Below are 20,213 nucleotides of genomic sequence, written 5' to 3'. Positions count from 1 at the left end.
CAAAAAGATTAGAAAAGTACTTTATAAGTACAGTCTGTTTACAATTAATTGTGCGTTGAGCTCAGAGGTGGCAATTCCTGGTCCAGAAAGTAAAAGTCCTGCCATGTTTTTGGGTCTACCTGTACATTTAAACAGGTGTTTTCACTAACAGGCTTGTTTACCTGGCAAATAAACTCTGCTCATTAAATTCAGCTCGGTTGATGACTGGTCGGAACAGCTGCAAGACAGGACTTTTACTTTCTGGACCAGGAATTGCCACCTCTGGTTGAGCTTCACAAATTCTTCCTAGACTTACTTTCCAAAGTCAACCCTCCAAGAATAAGAGACTTGGAGACTTCGTTAAGTGATGAGTAAAATAGAACAAGTTCTTCCACTAAATCAGTGTTTCTCAGTTCCGGTCCTTAGGACCCCCTGCCCTGCATGGCAACCCTACTTTAACTTACCTAAATGAAATAAATGGCACGTTAACAGGCTGCAAAGAACTAGACGAGGAAGTTCATTAAGCTGTACCTGTAGTCTCTGCACTCCTGCCCATGGTCCTACAATCTCTACATATTGTACTGAAAATATTTTTTTCCAAACTATATTTCTCAAAAAGCACAGTGAAAACTATTTTTTTTTATTTTTTTGGTCTTGAGCAAGTCTGTATGCAGCATCAAGACTGACAATACACGTTTTTTCTTGGCATGGATGTGGAGCACGGCTAGATGGGGGAACGAAGGGACGAGAGTTGATGGAGGTCTCCCCAGCTGTCTAAGACTTAGGTTTGTCCCAGCACACTGGTTCCAACTAATGACCAGAGGCCCTGAATTTCCCCCAGCTCCCCTGGGACAACAGCTGCTGCCATCCCAAGATTCTCCACAGGCTTTGATGGGAACATAGCTGTAGTTGAGCTGGCTCTACATTCCTGCCAAGCTGCGCAGCAACTCAGGGATGGCGACAGGCAGGGTTGTCGTGCCAGCAGGGTGGCTAAGCCTGCTGAAACCCTATCCAGCCAATTACTCCTTCTGAATGCCAAGCTAGCTCTCTAATGGAGGAACTGGGGACCACACGCTGTTAGGTCCTCTCACAGGTTTACGGGTTTTACAGGTATCGAGAGTAAGACTTGGATCAGGCATTTTTTTTTCTTCTGTCCATTCTGACAGGTTGGACTAAATGGAGGAAAGATCTCAGTTTGACTCTCTCCAGACCAATTTGTTTAAAATGACAAATTCTTTTTAGAGCACAGTTTTGTTTTTTTTTTGTTTGTTTGTTTTTTGTTTGTATTTTTCCTTTTCCGTCCACTCACACATCGCCTCTGGTGAAGCTTACCCTTTAGACTACTTGCAGGAAGAGAAACGCAGCAAAAATGGCCAGCTAAGAGAGAGTGGACACATGTGGTTAGAGTACCTTATCATTCTGTCCACGCTGCTACTGTTCAGATAAGCAGCACAGTGCCTCCAGTGAGCCTTCCCTCCATCAATGGCATACATACACTTTAACACAGTTAATTTGTGCAAGTTGTGCAGCACTTGCACAGCATTTAGAGATACACTTCAGATTTCACTAGAGAACCAGTGGACCGTGTGGCGGGATGGAGGTCAAAATAAATAGAGCTGCAACAACCCAGGAGAAATGAATTTCAAATATGTATTGTTTGAGTAACTGTTGTTCTTTGTTATAGATGGTGAAGTAGCAATCAGCATTACTGATACTGCAAATATTTCACGGCAGCTGTAGCTGAACAGTGAGATGGAAGTAGTTTTGCTGTGCCATAAAGCAGGGAAAATGACATCTAATTTAGTCCTTTCATTCACTGTTAAATAAAATGGCTGGGTTTTTTGTGGGGGCATTTTTAACAGCAGTAAGCCAACAAATTGCATCAAAGAGAAATGTGGAATTACGGGGCTGAGAAAATTTATTTTACCACATGTGACAGTTTCTAGACTGCTTCTTTTTCCTCTGTGTTTACAAAACAATTTGTGAGAATCCACTGAACCAACTTACCTCTAACAATGTGTTATCAGACAGAGAAAAACAAGAGAGAATCAATAGGAGCTGTTCTCATGTATAATTTGCAGGGCCAGCACCTGGCTGCTAACAAATAAAGATTTTTTCTTTTTTTTTTCCCACGTTGCATTCAAGCATATTGGACAATTTTGTTGGAGGGAGACGGCTATTTTCGCCAAATCCTGGCTGCAGGTCAGCTGAAATGATTGAATCTCTGTAAGCTCTGTGGGTGCAGGCGGAACCATCCCCGTGTAAACAGGAGGGCTGTGTGTGTACTTCACACTTCTCCTCAGGTTTTGTTTACATTCATGCACAAACTGACAAACGCCATGTTGCGATGACTGAAGAGAACGACACTGGTAGTGGGAAGACTCTTTCTAATTGGATGTAAGGCATTGTGTAAAATTTTATTCAGTAAACTATGATCTTTTAAGTGTTTCTGTCTGTGTGTGTGTGTGTGTGTGTGTGTGTGTGTCAGACTGGTTGGCAGGCTGTGAGACTGCTTTGGCTTGTCAGAGAGCTCTTCTCCCTGAACCAGCTGGGGCCTCCTGCCTCCCTCCAAAGCAGTCAGCACTGACCACATGGTCTCACCCCACTCTGAAAGGTACCATTCAGCCTCGCACAGTTATACACAAACGCTTTGTACAGACACACACACACACACACACACACACACACACACACACACACACACACATACACACACAGTGGAAGCCCTCACACAGGCATATTCCAATTAAAGCCTTCTGTTGTCTACACTCGGCAACCTAACCTGTTCGGCTTAGACCTTCAGTCACACTTGAAACGGCTTAGATGTAACTCCATACTTTTAGGGTGAAATGTTGGTGATATGCAGCACTCTTTGGGGGGGGGCTGTTTAGGTGTGACATTGGCTGCTTGTTTGAGTCATTTTCTTTGATTTAGGCTTTTATATACATTTTGGCTGGGTGCGGATGGTATTTTTGCATCTAAAACTATCCATGCGGTCACATGATCATGATTATCTGCAGTTAAATGGTCAAAGAAGAAAACAAGAACTCAGTACTAGCTGTTGTTATGGTTTTCTCCTTCTGCATAGGTACAAATATTATTAGGTCAAAGTTAACAAACCGTGGTATTTGCTGCTCCCTGTTGCATAATTCCTGCACATTTTCCTGTCCAGAAGAAGGCCATATTGTCACTTTGCACTGTCAACATTGGTATTCTACAAAATCACTGAACTTTTGAGGTAAGCCATGTTTGGCGGAAAAGCCATTTGCTCCCGAAGATTTGTTCTATCAGTCTCTCTGGATGAGGTCGCCGAGGTGGATGGAGATAAAGAGATGTGCTCTGAAGAAAAGGCAAAGAGGAGAAAGAGAGTGCAAGAGCAAGATGTTGGGGGTGTCCAGGTCACATGGTGAGCCTCAGGACCTTGTGTTCGAGGTAGCGCACTTCCCCTGAGCTACATTTACCCTTTAGCTGCAGTCAGCCAGGCAGGCTGGGTGGACAGAGGTAGGTGGTTGTGTGTGTGTGTGTGTGTGTGTGTGTGTGTGTGTGTGTGTGTGTGTGTGTGTGTGTGTGTGTGTGTGTGTGTGTGTGTGTGTGTGTGTGTGCGTGTGTGTGTGTGTGTGTGTGTGTGGCAGGAGAGGCGGGGGGCATAATGCGCCGGGGGAATGACAGAGAAAAGCAAGATGAGCGAGATGGAGAGAGAAATGTTGCGTTGAATCCTAATGTCAGATCTGAGCTGAGCTGAACGCTGAGGCCATATCCTCTGCGAGACGAATATGCATCTGTATCAAGGGTAAAATATTGTGAGCTTTGATTATTCCCACTTTCACCTATCATTAATGTCATCTAGATAGAAGGCAAGGCAGCTTGACATGCCCACACGAGCGAAGAAAGGATTTCACAGACAACACTAGTGAGATAGCAGCGAATTTTGACAGAACCCTTTGTTTCCTCTGTGCTCTTGCTGTACATCGGCTCTCTCAAGTTGTAGGTCACATTCATTTCATACTGAGACACGGCTCTTTGTTGACTGCTTTTTATGTTCTGTTTGTGGGCTCATGCGATAAGAATGGAAATAGGCAAGTTTCCCCATCATGTGTAATAAAGACAGGGAGGGCATTAAGAAGTGGGTTACTAACAGAGACTGTTGTACACAGACACAGACACGAGAATAATGGGTCATATGAAGGTTAAATTCAACCGAAAGTATGACGCCTAAGGATACTTTCTCGTATTGTTATATATCATCACATACATTAACATGACATGACAAATGCTTCCAAAGTCTAATTAGATTTTGTGGCAAATCAGTGAGTTTTCCTCGTCTGTTTCCTCTTCAGTGGGCTATATATCTTTATATTTGGACAAATAAATTTGGAGAAGTGTAATGATAAATCAAAATAAAGATAAAAATCTGTCCTTAATGATAAAATTGCATCACTGCTCAGCTGAACTGCAGGTGAGATGTGTGGCAAATTCTTAATGGTTGGGTCACTTTGCCTACTTCAATAAATTCAAATGGTACAAATAAAGCGCCGTTACAAAGTCATGCCGGGATCCCATTTCTCAAGATAAATAATTCAGATTGTACATGCTGGCAGGCCAAGAATAGATTCCTAAAATAACAGTAGGCAAGAGGGATGGAAGAAGGAGGGTAGTAGGAAAGTGTGTGGCAACTATCCGAAGGGGCTGACAGCCAGCAAACCGGGGACTTTGGCATCCCAGAGCATCTCAACCTCCAGTACCTCCTTGACCTGAGAAAAGGGAATATCTCTTGAAGCTATTGCTGCAGTATAGCTAGCATAGATCACTCCATCCCTCTCTTTTATTCTTTTAACACGTCTCTCTTTTACTGGCCACTTGTCCTTTTGTCAGAATTGCCTTTTCAAACCAAGATTTCAAATTAGAAAGACAAATTGTCTCACAATAGCACCCATTCCTCCGAAAGTAAAAAGACCAACGTGGTCCCAACAGATCTTTAAGGTTTCATTTTAACATTCAGGAGTCAATCCCTGCCTTCAATCCACCATATTAGGTTGATGTGTGCCAGCAGTCCATGCAGGCAGCTGTCCAGGGCTCTACCTTTCCCTGAAGCACATTGTGCCTGCACTGCTCCCCGATTCCCTGATAACATTAATGCCAGGCAGATGTCGCTGAACTAGTCCAGACATTTTCTTAATATTAGACTTGTAGACTGGCCACTTTTCTTAGCCCCTGCTGAATTTCTTGAAAATCCCCAGTGGCTTTTAAGAGCAGCACAATATTGACCCACAATATCTTCCACATCAACAACAGCCAAGTCATTCCCGTCCCTAATGGTAGGAAAATCAATAGGTAACGAATGGGTTTATTTATATTTCAAGCAATGGCGTTCCGTGTTTTGGCTTTTGTGACAAGTTTATTGCTGTGGGGGATACTGAACATGAGAAGAAGTAGAAGGGGGTATAATAACGGAAAAAATACAGATATCTGTGTATCTCTATCAGCTGTTGTCATTCTACAGCAAATAACATCTGTTCCAGATGGGGATCTCCTCCTTATCTCACCAGTGCTCCACCTCTGTCATTAGTCTAAGTCCAACTCAGTAGCTAATCTAGTATGAGAAGACAGTTTGGCTCTCAACTCTCATCCAGTAATTCCCTCCGCTATCAAAGTGCTCTTTGAAGTTCATGTTCTATAAGATTGATTCAAGTGTCAGGTCAGAGTTCCCGCAGCCAAAGGTATAGCAGTCATGCAAAGGCTTGTTCGTCACCTACTTAACTCCCCAATGAAACCTCCACTGCCTTTGTGTTCTTTAGCAGGGCTTTTCTTCATGTTTATTGTAAAAAGGCAGTGAAGATGGCCTGTGTTTGGACCTGGCCCCAAGCTCCTTAGAGCTGAAACATATGGGGTTCTGCTTAAGAGCTATTTTGCACAGATTCTATCCCCAGTTCTTCCTCAACAAGAGATGCATCGGTGACATGGGGTTCGGGAAGAGTCAGTTCAAAAGAAAAGATAAATTAGGAGCAAGATCTTAGAGATCTACTGGGAGAAGAAGAGGATAATAAGAGGAAAAGCGACCTTACTTAATAAGTGACCAGAAAACACAGTAAGACCAGGGCAGCTTGTGCATGGCTTCACTAACAGCACCAATTGAGCAGTCAGGAATGCATGCATACACACGTGAACATTTCTGAATAACATTAAAACATCTTCTTCCTTTATGCACCAAAGCAAAGGTTACCCCAATCATTGTTTCAGCTGCAGCAGTTTTACAGCTCCAGAATGACTGCTTTTCTCTCTCCATTACCTCTGCGCTCGTTTGACTGGCAGATGGGTGGAAATAGGGTGGATGGAGCGTGGGCGGGTTGGTAATCATGGGACTGTGTGTCACAGCGTGTGCATGTTCGCAACACTATTTTTTGTTTCAGCAGGTGAGATGGAAAAGGCAGGTGAGACATCGCTGGGCCTAATTTAAAAGCCTCTTTATGGTGCCCACTGAACCAACGTTGGCATTCCCTAATGGTGCATCAAAAGCATGTCATCCCGTTATATTCTTCTCTTTTCCTATGTACTATGTCCTTGTCTGTTGTCATTGCTTTAATAGCTGCCAAAGCTTAAATCATATACAATAAAGATATGAGAAGCATTCATGCAATATACCACTAAACACTGTACTTTTTTTTTTTTTTTTTTTTATTCTGTAGGAGTGCTAATCTCTCTTTAATCCACCGCTTCCATATCTGTGCTAGAATCATTTGGTTGGAGCAGGTGTCCTTTCCAGTCCAGTGGTGCAGTGATTTAAGAGAAGTGACTGACAGTAAGAGAGACAGAGGGTGATATGAGAGGCTAATGGAGTTAATATCCAGAGATGGAGAGATAAAGGAAAGCAGCGATTGGAGGGAGAAACACAGAAAGCCAGCTGAGTTACAGGAACTGTAATGAATACAGATCTAATTTTACAGCTGACTGTTCTTTTCAGTGGTTTTTTTTTTTTTTTGTTTCTAACTTGATGCTGCTGCATGCATCCTTCAAACTCTACAACTTTCATAGTACCTGCACCAAAATTTTGATTTTATATTTAAACTATTCAAACACATGATCTGACATGTTTATACATCTGGAGGTGGGAAATCAATTTATTGAGACAGAAGTACTTTTCCTTCTCTTTTTTAGACTGAAATTGTTGTGATGCACAGTTTTGCCGTGACAGTTTCTATCTGGCTCTCCCATTTACCATGACACTCATACTCTTTTAATGTACTTGGCCATGAAAAATCAACAGAAATATAATTTTTTTTACTAAAATGCGGAAATTTACCTGGAAAAGCAGATACATAATCTGAACACTAAACCCTTTAAAATAACTGTATGAATTCCTGATAAACTGCAAACTACACTATGAGCTGTGTACAGAAGTGGATACGTAATTATGAGTGTCTGCATTCTACATTTCTGCTACTAATGATAGCATTTGGCTTCTATAAGTGATACAACAAGACATTTTCTTTCCACATGGAGGTAAAGAGCAAAGGTTTTACAAAAATGGGACAGAGAATTCAGAGCCGGAGGAGGGTAAATTGTAATATATATATATATATATATATATATATATATATATATATATATATATATATATATATATATATATATATATATATATATATATATATATATATATATATATATATAAACCCAACACATAACTATTGCACAGAGTATCTCCACTGAAAGTGGAATGAGTGTTACGTTTTGCGAGTTTGTACAAATTTGTCTGTGTATGTGCATCCTCAGTCTGCATTAATCTCCTCCCATCTGCTGATGGACCTTCTCTCCCCGTTCGGAGGCCTGCAGTGCCCCGCCCAATCTGCCAATCCTGACCTCACAGTGTGTAAGTAGGAGATTGTGTGCGCTTGCATGTGTGTGGGTTGCTTGATGAGCCTGGTTCCTCATGAAGTGGTGTCATTAAAGCAAAGAGAAGAAGCAAAAGGGTGATTGCAGTGATTTGGCAAAGGTTGCAAAGACTCTGTCCTCCAATCAGAGCCCTGGCTTGGCCTCCTTCAGCTCCACTGCAATCACAGTCTGAAGAGAGTGTTCACTCACTTGCACACACACAAATCAACGCTTTTGTTTATCTGCCTCAGGTATGGGCTTGGCATTTTCTGCTTGCATCGAGGGAATGTATACTTCAACTGTTTCACATCACTTCCATTATTTAGTTAATTAAAAATCCTTCTAACTTACTGTACATTTCCAAATACAATAGAATGTGGCTGCTTTACCTAAGTTTGTGCAAACAGGTATCTTTGAATAGGTAAATAAAAATTAAGTGGAAAAAAAGAAAAAAGTTCCCTCATTAAAAAAAAAAAATACAAAGAAAAATATTAGAAATATCTTTGTTAATCTGCTTGCAATATGAACATGAGATACGTTGGACTGTGTACTTCTGTTTTCATCACAACATCCAGATATTTTGCTATTAGTAAGTAAACCCAATGCATCATTTATTTGTTTTGGTGATTTCAAACCGTACTGAGGAAAAAAAAAATGCAACAGAGCAAGAATGGGGAGGGTTGGGGGGGGGGGGGGGGGGGATTAACCTTAAAGTGCAGAGAATTGAGCATTAAATTGATCTGCAGTCTGTCTGTCCCTGAAGAGGTGGAGTCACTATAATGAGAACGTCCTACCAGATGCATACAAGGGTCGCCTCTTCCCCATCTTCATCCCTCGCTCAAAGAAGACAAGTTTGTTTCTCAAGGTGATTGTTGCAGTGATAAGGGAGAGGGTGTTATTAAGGGTGACAGCGAAGGGGCTGAGAGGCAGCGGCTGACTGGATAACCTTGTCCCCATCCCCGCCTCGCTTCCCTCTGCACGAGCATCTCCACCACTGGCCTGCCCTGCCTGCTTGCTCGTCCGAACACAATCTGCTGGCTGGAATTACCTCGCGGCCCCAGGAAAACTAAACATGATTTCTGACCTTTCCTTTCTGTGTTCAACAATAACCTTTGCTGATCCGCCTACGCCACGAGACCACTGAAACGAGCAAGGGACCGAGATGAAAGGATGTGTGTGTGTGTGTGTGTGTTCTTAAAGGGTAGTCAGGATCAATTTGTGTTTAGCTTAATATATGTAGTTGTGCATATTTCTAGGAAAGTACAGGACTGGAAATACCTGAGTCAAAAAGTCAGACAGTACAGTAGCACTAACTTAAAAGGTTTTAAATGTTCAATTTTCATCTGATTATTGGCTAAGTAAGTAGTCAGAAACTCCCAGATATGATCAGACAATACCTTTCACCACTTCTTTTGTGGCTAATAAAGCCCATATCTCCATTATTTCTGGCTTTTTTAATTTAATTTTTTAATAATTCTTTAGATTTTCAGTCACTGTTTAGTGAGATTCAGACAGCAACACTACTGGTTGATTGAAAATTTAGCCTTTCACGACAGCAATGTATACTCCATGCCATTCATACAGATGTTTCTTTACAGGATCTGATAAATGGGAAAATGCATGCCAAATACTAGATCTACCTGGGCAAAAATGCTGTTCACTATATTGGACCTAGTACCAATGTCCACCCTCACTGACTACAGCATTTTTCCATTAACTGTGTTGGGACACAAGCCTGTCCCAATACCAGATCATCAACTGCATAAAAGCCTCTGGCATAGACTTCTTCCATTTCTATTAGTCTGCACATTTGCAAATTTTCCTGCAGGACTTGCCCCTAGTTTACTGCAAAACTGGTGATGAAAATCCCTGCTGTCATGCCCCCTACAATATGTATAAATGTCACAAACAGTGAGCGATTAATACAAGCAACACAGCTCCTAAAGCGGTGACTGTCAAATTGTTGAAGTGTGGCATTCCTTCCTCTCTCTGTTGTTTATTAATGGTGATGCATTGTTTCCAGGCAATGTGTGCTTTGACAATAGTGCTCCCGTTGCTCTTTTTATACCATATCAAGCCCCTTATAAACACAGACTCTCAGGCAATGTAGCTGCAATGTTGATAAAGTCTGTGAGGATTTAGGGACTAGGTCTTTAGGTAAGTATTGAGTTTTGGCCTTTGTCTGCTTTATGTGTGCGCTGCTGCTTCCATCTGCTTATGTGCTGACTGGATGCAGCATTGAAATTCCCAGATATGCTTGGGAAAGGAAAGAGCATTAGACACCTTGTTTGCAGAAATGCTGTTTCTTCCAACTAACAAATGCATTACACCATCACTCTGTTTTCTCATCTTGTTCTTTGCCTTGTCAGCAAGCTTTGCATTGGTATTATCATTAGTAGTTTTTTAGATAAGGCTAATTGATCTCCACCTACCCTGTGTATTAGTGAAAAGTTGTGATCTACTTCCACTGACTCTGCATAACTCCTACAACCTCAGCAGAATCTGACCCTCGGAGGCAAAGCGCATCCCCAAAAGAAATGATTTCATCATCTTTCTCTCCCCTCTATGTTTGTCTGTTGCGCTCTTCCTCTATCTTTTATCCATAAAGCTAACCCACCCCTGCCCTTCGCTTGCAATCAAACTACTACATGCTGATGTGAGGATAAATGTTGGACCTTCCAGGAGGAGCAACCTAAGCATCCCATGCCAGCTCGGTGAAGTTGCGTGACTAACCTCTTGGTGAGCAAAGGTTCCGTATCGGCATTGGTTTTTTTTTTGTAGGAGAAACCACCAGCGAGGATTTGGACAAGGAGCGTGAGCGCTGATTGTGCGACCCAGAGCTAGCCTGAGCATTGGATTAGTTCATCCTGATCCCCACCACCTCTGAACATGCTACCTACTATTTCAAGATCTCTCCATTTATGCCCAGCCAAGCACATTGTGACCAGTAATCTATAGTTTTCTTCTCTCCAAAGGGGAAAGATATACTGTTCAGCTTTTAGCTTCGCTCCACCACCCCTCCCTCTCACTAGTTTATCCACACTTTTCTCTGTTTATTTTGCACTTCTTCTCGCTCTCTCTCTTTCCATCTCCCCTATTTCAGTGCCTCAGAACAAATTTCCTTCTCTCACCTTTCTACTCTCACCATTTGTCTTTTCCACACTCATTCCTCTCCCTCTAACTACCCCACTCTCCTTCATTCCTTCTGGCTTTACTAAAGGGGATCAGTAGAGCTTAGATGCCTTCCTGTTTGGTTCATTACTGAGCTGCTCTGACATGAGGAGCTTGTCTATCTATCAGAAGAACACTGCGGATGTTTAAGACATGGACCACTATGTTGTCTTTTGCAGCAGATAAGTTCATTATCAAAACCTGAGCACAGAACAGCAGCAGTGCATGTAGCGCCGCTCTCCATCTTGATTTCCAGTCTTTCTGTGTTTTTTGTATCTTGTCTTTACCTTCCATCTAACTTATTGCTTTTCGTTCTGGTTCTCTCCTTTCCCTCTTTTTTTCCGTCACGTCTCAGTGATCTGGAGCAAGCCTGTTCATTGTCCTTCAGTTCAAGTAAACATATAAACATGACGCAACGGTGCTGCTAGGCCCGCAACCGTACACACACAGCTCATGAAAATAAAATTGACCCGAGCTGCTCAGCATATGTGCACCGTGTGTGCGTCTGCGTGCACAAATGTAACCTACACTGAGCATGTTCCTGTGTGTGCACACGTGTTCTTATTATCATGTACATCCAACTTCTCACTGGGTGTGTGCTCGCTTGAGAGAAAGCAAACGTGTGTGTTTGTCGGAGCTGAATGTACTGTGTGTGTTTGCCTGTTTGTCCTCTCTGTGTGGGTGTGTGCGTGGGCGGCAGGCCTGCCTTGAAAATGCCAGAGCCTGTTTCTAATCCAGGCCTCCTCAGTGGGCTGCAGCTCTAGCTGTGCCAAGCAGGCCTGCTGCAACACCAACAGAGCCCCAGCTGACAGCTAGTCTGCTCCAGTCTTTGCTTTCTGAACAATCTCTGAGCTGCAAGACCCTAACAATGGGTTAAGCTGGAAAATGAGAGGAGCCAAGGAACACAAAAATGCAGCAATTGCACAAAAAAACAAAAAACAAAAAAACATTTAGTATGTCAGCAGGATGGGTCTTCTAAGATGAATTGAGAAAATATGATCGAAATAGAAAATCATCTACAATGACAGGCTCTAAAAAAAAAAAAGGAATCAAGATGGGGCAGATAGTCATGGTGGAGTGTTAAGGGACGAGTTTTGGTAGCAGGTTTAGGATGACATCAGAGTGGTTAAAACTGATTTATCCTCTGTAAAGATGCCACACTCTCTTAGGGGATACTGAACAGCCCTTCAAAAATGAAATATCAGCAGCAGTCGGTGCCACTCATCAGTGCCATGTGTGATGGAAAATCAATCTATTTCATATCAGAGACCTGTGAGGAGAAAATGAGAGAGACAGGTCCCTGCTGCCTCCTTGCTGTACCTTTTTAAATATCTTCCCAAAAGAAACATCCCTGAATGGTCTGCGTCATCACTGACGGAGACGTTCACCGTGCTGGTGGCTCAATATGTAACGGCTGCTGTTCTGGTAGATTAGGTAGGTGATTGGCCATTAATATTCATTTCACAGTGTGTCTTTGTTAGGCGGCAGCAGGAGCTGACAGAGTGTTTGGATGGATTTACTCTACCGTGTATATTTCCCTTTAATTCCTATAGGGAAGATGGTTTCCTTATAGAGATTCTGTGGACACTGCACTGTAATTGTTATCAGTTTGTTTTAACTATGGAAGTTTCTGTCTGAAAACGGTTCATTCATTCATTCATTCATTCATTTTCTGAACCGCTCAATCCAATTCAGGGTCGCGGGGAAGCTGGAGCCTATCCTAGCTGGCTTTGGGCGACAGGCAGGGTACACCCTGGACAGCTCGCCAGTCCATCGCAGGGCTGAAAACTGTTCAGTTTGTATAAAATACATATATCTATATATATATTGGTGGAATGTGAGAAATGTGTTCCACTGTCTTCCTGCTTGATGACTGAGGTAAATCTAGGTTTTTGCTGGAACAATAACTGGTACTATAACACTGATTACCTCCATCCCAGTCTGGTCTTAATAACAGCAGAGATTTCCTCCAGGAGGAGTGGAGGTCTGACAGGTATAAAACCACAGTAGCAGGTCTTTCCCTAACGGACAGCAACCTGGCACAGGTGATCTGAACTGTCCTCGCCATAATGAGATTAAGGGACTAATTAGTTTGACTGTGTGTTGTTCTGTGATGGTGTTCACTCAGGAATATATGCCCCCTATTGGACTGGTAGTGTGGCCCCTTAGAGAACAGGCCAGACTGAGTGTATCCCTTGTGTCTCTCCCTCTGCCGCAGTAAGAAGCTAATTAATATATAGTTTTAGCATCCACACTCCCAGCCCTGCTGCGCCATGCTGTGTTTTAGTCCTGAAGTTATTGATTTAGATTCTCTCAGCGGCGAACAAATAAGGATCAAAACAGCAAAACTGAATCCAAGCAGTTGTGACAGTTAAATGTAGCAATAATTACAGGGGCAAATAAGAATTACAGCAAATAACAAGCTAAAGCTTGTAAAAGTAGGCCATGGAGGAGAATCAGCAGCGTAGACTATCAGCCAACAGTTGCACAAGCAGCTAAAGACAGATCCAGATATGAAAATCTAAATTATCTTTGCCAGTGATTATTAAAGAAAAAAATTCAGGCCACCGGATCAGAAGCAAAATTAGAACAAGCAATTTATAAAATGGCAATCAGATACATTTCTTGTTGCAAACACCCTGTGAAGGGGGAGTCCTTTTCCTTGTAGCTCCTAACCTGTTAAAGTCACGCCTGTGTTTGATTGCCCCTGTGGCGGTACTCTAACCTGTTCATTTAAGATGATGTGCAACTCTCAGGTCTGTTCCAACTCTCATTTGTTCCTCAGCAGGGTCTTAGCTTCTGGACAGTAAGAGGACCCCATGCTGACCACTGTGCCAGGGGAGCTCTAAAACTGGCCACTCACATCCAAGTAAAGAGACAGCTGAGTGTCATTGTTAATGTGGACACACAGCACCACAATGGCAAAATCAATGGCGCTATAGGGGACATCAATCTTGACAGCACAAGACCCTTTTGCTTGTCTCACCTCTCCTCTAAAGCTCCAAATAAATAGCCTCAAGAATGGTGGAGAATAAAAAAAAAGAAGTGCAGGAGGAGACAAATAGCAAAGAAAGAAAGAAAAAAGAAAGAAAGAAAAAACAGAAGAAAGAAAGAAAGAAAGAGCTGTACTTAGAAGACTGCGGCCATCTGACATGCAGCCATGTGGCCAGCCATCTGAATGCACTCAAAATCAGGCAAAGGTTTTGAGGTAAAGCCTCGGAAGTGCTGGGCAGCAGTTGCATTCATTTGGCATCATTTTTGCATTTGCTCTGCCTCTGTTTTTCACTTTCAAATCTCCAAATTGCACTGGGATGAGATAGACTAGAAGCAGCACAGCTCCTTTAAATAACAAAAGGCCACTCGCTTTGTTACTGGGTGACACATTTGATGTGCACTGAAAAAAAAACAAAAAAAAAAAAAAACCCACCCCAGCAAGGTTCATTGTCTCTGCCACTGACTTGAAGGATGCCTTTTTAGTGCATTAACATATATGCAGATAGGCAGCGAGTAAATGAAAGCCTCCAAAAACAGAAAGAGATCAAAGATGACAGAATTAAGGCCAAGTAAATGAGGATCTTGGCAAGAGCCCTGCAAATCTATTGATTGTTTGGCAAGCTTTACGTGCCCCTGCTCCATTTTCTCTGTGTCTATAGCGTTTATTCTTGTTTTTCAAATGCACAAAGATCAAGCAGTGTGGGCTTTAACAAGGCCTCTGCATGGTTATGAATCCAGGACGGAGCCTAATCACTATCTAATTTACAATGAAATAATAATGCATTTGGAATATAAAAGAAGAGAAGTGAGATGCAGCTGGAAAGTCCATCAAAGCTCTGCTGCTCTTCAGTAACACAATCTTTAATCAATTACTGCCAACATAAAAGCACATGGCAGGATGGGACTATGGAAGATTAATCCACAAACAAAGAGGATTTGAACCAGTAACAAATGAAAAAAGCTCAAGTCAGATTACAGACATGCACTTGAATCAAGATGACATCAAATCTCTTTGTGTTTCATGTCACATGGTGTGTTCAATGTACATACAAGGCTAGGTTTGGTGTGCTTGTAATGATCAAATAGCTCATATCATGATGACAATTGTAGCAAAATAAGAGTGGAAAAGGATGACGATGGAAAAAAAAATCGTCTGAGAAATATTTCATTTACAGCAGGAGGGCAGATGAGATCAGGGGGGAAGATTGAAAGACTAATGGAGAAAATGATGGAGAAAAGAAGACAACTACCTCCACGGCTCTCGCTGTCGGCCGGTTTCACCTGGATGGGGCGAGTCATCTGGAGGAGAGAGAAGATGAAGCAACAGGGAGAGAGATTAGCAACGGCAATTCCGGCAGTTATAACAAGAAGCCACAAACAAGTTGTCAAGGCTCTGTTGCTCTGCAAAACTCATCACAGTGTCCTGACCAACAACCATTTCATGCAGCTATCTGCTGACTTGGCACTAGAGTGCTTTCGGTGTCTCTTCTTCAATGTAAACAAACAACCTGCATTTGCTTTTCTTTGCACAAGCTGTGAAATGTGCTTGCATGTAGTCTGCATGTGTACAGCAGCGTTTCTCATGGCCGCCGCATGGTGAGCCTGCAAGCCTGTATGTGTGTGTCTAAGTGAAAGAGGCCAAGGCAGTCCTAATAAAAGAGAATCCAGCCACAGGAGGAGAGAGATCAATGTGGGCCTATTGATCCAGGCCCTTGGGCTGTGGAGAGTGTCTGGCTGGGAAGGATTCTCTGGTTAGGAGTCTCACTCTAATCCACTGGACCCTGATAAGAATGGCATTGCCTGGATTAGATGCCTCTGTCATCACAGTCTTTATGTCACGATCTCCTCCTTCCCCAATATTACCACTTTCTATTTTCATTATTGTTGTTCAAGCTGAACAATTTCACTGGACTTTGGTCCTATTTGTTTGGTGGAAGAGTTAGATGGATGGTGTTCTTACTGTTTGTTTATTTTCCTGATTATTTTGTTTGTTTGTTTTTGTTGCAGCTGCGGTCTTTAGTTCTCCATTTTAATTATGTATCCTCCTTTTACTTCTCTTTATACATCCACCAAAAAAACTTTAAGAATATGTGAATATGTGCTGCATCAGAGCATGAAACTAACAAGATGATCAGCGTAGAAAGATCTGATACAACGCAACCAACTACAAAAAACAAAACAGAAACTGTACATTTAAAAATAAAAGAACCAGATTTCAATAAGATTAGGCTCAAAATTGGAGCAAACTTCAAAACAGGATTCCTGAAACTTAAAATCAGCCTTTTAACACACTTAACCATTTCCTGTTATATATATATAACAGGAAATGTTATATATGTATATATATATATATATATATATATATATATATATATATATATATATATATATATATATATATATATATATATATATATATATATATATATATGTGTGTGTGTGTGTACATATATATTTATTTTCTTTTTTTTCTATTGTGTTCTCTCTTTTTTTTTGTACTTTTTTTTCACTTTAGAACAGGGATGAAAAAGGTCAGATTTAAAGACAGGGCAGCCCAATAAAAGCATGAGATGTTCAAGGAGAAACACCATAATGGGATTTTAAAATGTCTTAATAACATGCTGATATATGGGGGAGCGGCCCAGGCCCAATTCACTAAGTGCTAAATGTATCCATTTTCACCTTGAGGAACTGAGTAACCTTCCCTCACTGAAATTATTCCATAAATTTACCCACCGTAAATAATAACTAGCACCACTTAATACTTTGTGGGAAAACATGGAGGATGTAACAGCATGCTTGTGAAGGTTAAGGTTTCAGTTGTTTCTTAAGCCACTCCTGTAGCTCCCCATCTACAAGTGCGTTCTTTTACTCGCACATCATGGGCAAAGTAACAGTACAGTATGATAATGCCAAGCCACAGGGTGCACGACTGCAATACTACTGCACACATGCTTAAAGCAGCCTCTGAGACGGGAACGCCTCCAAGAGGGAGAAAAAATAAAAACCAGCAACACAAATTTACAGATAACTTTACCCCCTTCTGCTTCCTCGCAGAAATACAGGATATCTTTGAATTAGCTTTTGTCATTTTAAATTTACGATAGAAACTTCAAAGCTGCCAAATGATTTTAGTTCAGAAACATGACAGAGAAGCCAAATCTGCGGCTGTGGCTCTTCTACCGCTCTAGCAGCTAAGCCGTCTCAATGGGGAGCCTGTGTGTGTGGGAGGAAACTCTCTCTACAGCTAGTTACTGTTCAGCCTCCAACATGCCAGCTTAATGGTCTATTTATTTGCCCGAGAGCAATGCATTATGGTCCCAAACGCTCACAACTGATGGCTCACAGTTTGTTAATTTCCCTTGAACACAGAAAGAAAATCCTGTAATTCCAGCTGACATTAAATGCACATTGTACAGTTGTATATGATTTTCTGCACATGCACAGTCAAGGTGGATCTAAGTTAAATGTATTAAGTACTAGTGTTGCCAAGGAAACCATTCATTAACTCAGATACTGTCGGGCTTCTTTTCCTTTAGAAGGTGGAGTTCACAGCTTCTAGAGACACCAACAAAGGCTGAGGGCAACAAATAAGACAATTTAATTGGGATGTTTTAATAAGCAAAAGCAGTGACTGCATGAATGGAAATGAATCAAAAAGGAGAAAAAGGTGTAAGAAAATTAGTCTCGCGGCTTAGATACCGTTGCGTCTCTGCTAAGTGGCATTTTTACTCAACTGATTCCACTTTCCTGCCTTCCACTATCCAGCACACACTGAAAAAGGTGGAACAGCTGCACTCTGCAAACACTGTATATTTACAGTACAAATGAACCACCTGCCTTTCCACAGCACATTCTGCTGAAAAGTACTGTTTGCATTTTGTGAGACAGCAATTATAAATTGGCCAAATGATGAGAATGTGATTTGAATAAACTGTGTGACAGAAATTTTCAATTGGTTTCCCCGATATTCTATTACATCTATCTAGCAGAAAAGTGTGCATTTGTCTTAAGGGCCTTAATTTAATCAAAAATGTTAAAAAAACAGGAGCATCACTGCTTTCATTTTAATTAAAAATATGTTAATTAATATAGCAAATATTTATGGTAACAGTCCTGATTTGTGCATAATGTATTATAGTGCTGACTTGCAAGTAGCATCATTTATAGTTAAGACATGCTCTCTAAACGTCACTCTTAACAATGGATGTATTTTTGTTCTGTCCTCAGCCTTTTTAAATCTTTTGGACGTAACCGGGTGAAAGTGAGCTGGCTGTTCTTAACTCATCTGAATGACAGAGAACCACTTACTGGATTCACAAGCTTTAAATTGCTACACTTTGTCTTCATCCTCAGAATCGCAGTTTTTGTTTTCCCAGTACGAGCCCTGTTCTTTTTCTATTTCCCACTCCACAAGCTGTACTGCTCCAAGGGCTTTGACAAATCTATGGTTCCATATGCTTTTATTGAGCTGCCTCATTTGCCCAGTTAAGCCCCCAGTCAGCTGAATTAAAGTTCTTAGCACTAGCATGCTGCTGTTTCATATGGAGGGTCAGATAGAAACCCTAGAGCCAACAGTACATAATGTAGTGTGCAATAGGCCTGGAATATCCAGCTGGTTTGTCCTTGTTCATTAATCTTTAGAACTCATTGTTAGTTATACTATTATGGTTGATATATTACTCTTTTTCTTTCTTTCCTTTTGAGAAAGGGGGGTGTTATCATTTTGAAGAAAGCCACAGCAGAATAGCAAAATCTCTGGATACCAGCCACATGCTACACGCCACTGTCTGATTTGAAATTACAATGAGTAAGTCCAGAAAGTAGACGAGACTTGGTCTGGTAGTTGTGTGGAGGATTTAGAATCTACTGTTGGCACCATCTGTGACTGTAATGAGTTCATGACTACCAGACTTTAGCAGGATTCAGCAGTACAGTCCCTAACTCAACATGCTGGGACCCCAGAGAGAGCCAGTGGCCATGGCAGCAATATTGCTTTCAAAGTCCTGGTGCAGTTCCAAGACTTAAACTTCACTAGTCTTTAACTTTCATATCGTCTAAACAGAGGGGCCTGCATTGGAGGGAAAAGTGGTAAATAGATATAAAATTGCAGTAAATCTTGTGCTGGTTTTTAAGCAGCTCATTTCTCAGGAGAGGAAGTCCTTAAAAAACAGCTGTGCTACATCACTTACTTACAGTGCCGCAGTAAAAGAACTCTAATAGGCTTACAATAAGTGTGATGTCTTCTGGCTTTCTTTCTGGTTTAATATAGAGTAATGTTTGTCCTGGGATCATTAATACACATTAGTGGGCCATCAAAGCTCATATTGCTGCACTGCTCTGCAACAGGAGCATAAACAGTCCACATCTGACTGGACCGTTTCAGCTGATATAATTAATATTTCCAATTATCGATCTGAGGGAGTGCTGAGTGGTCACTGTCCGGGGGCCCCCAGCTTCTGCTCATAAATCTGTACAGTAGGAAGAAGACAGAGTGGAGAGAGAAAGAGAAACAGTAAGAGGGGGTGAGCCTCCATGTAATGGTTTACAATAATGAGGAACCCAACAGTTTTTTTATTAACAATTAAACTACAAATGAAAACGTATCCTATAAAACACTTACTCAAGCTATGTCAACAGGTAATATCATCGTGATGCTTTTTTTTTTGTAACAAATATAGTGTTTGCATATAGATTTTCTTGGGGTCCCTACAAAATCAGAACAAACACCTGTGGATGTTTCTGTTAGCATTCACTGATAGATCCAGGCAGCTTTGCCTTATTGCATGACTCAAACCAGAGTCACAACTTCTTATTTATGTCTGTTTTGTAGCTTGGAGGTTGTCTCCTGCTGCCAGGGGTGCTTTGCAAAGAGTAACACGCTATAACTAGTCAACAACATGTGAGTCAGACTAAGAAGGCATGTGCATTTCTGAGTGGCATTTCTGAACTAAGCATGTCCAATGTACTTATGGCATAGCTGTTGCTCTGCCCATGAGTGAAATGACTGACTCTGTGTGAGCATGTTCAAATGTGGGTTTAAATGCATGTGGGAGAATGTTTGTGCAAGTGATTTATAATTTAGCCATATGTAGAAATGTGCTGGCGGCAGCAGTGTGTTGGCCCTGATAAGAAGCATCAGTCAGGACTGAGGAGATGGCAGCTACTATAAGCTTTGGGATTCCTATCAGGACCAACAG

At 41.6% G+C, this 20,213-nt stretch overlaps 1 protein-coding gene across 1 annotated transcript in view; it reads right to left on the bottom strand.

Annotated features, from left to right (window-relative positions):
* celf5a (cugbp, Elav-like family member 5a) overlaps nucleotides 1-20,213 on the bottom strand; it is a gene marked incomplete at both ends in the record, with an annotated part of 177,132 nt that overhangs the window by 65,056 nt on the left and 91,863 nt on the right. Inside the window, one exon of the mRNA XM_079245370.1 lies at nucleotides 15,264-15,312. Coding sequence (XP_079101496.1) covers nucleotides 15,264-15,312 — 49 coding nt within the window. The remainder of the gene's footprint in view (nucleotides 1-15,263; nucleotides 15,313-20,213) is intronic.

This window comes from Telmatherina bonti, assembly GCF_933228915.1.
Source record: "Telmatherina bonti genome assembly, chromosome: 8".
Lineage (NCBI taxonomy): Eukaryota > Metazoa > Chordata > Actinopteri > Atheriniformes > Telmatherinidae > Telmatherina > Telmatherina bonti.
Note: the sequence above shows the minus strand (reverse complement) of the source record. Positions and strands in the feature narration are given on the sequence as shown.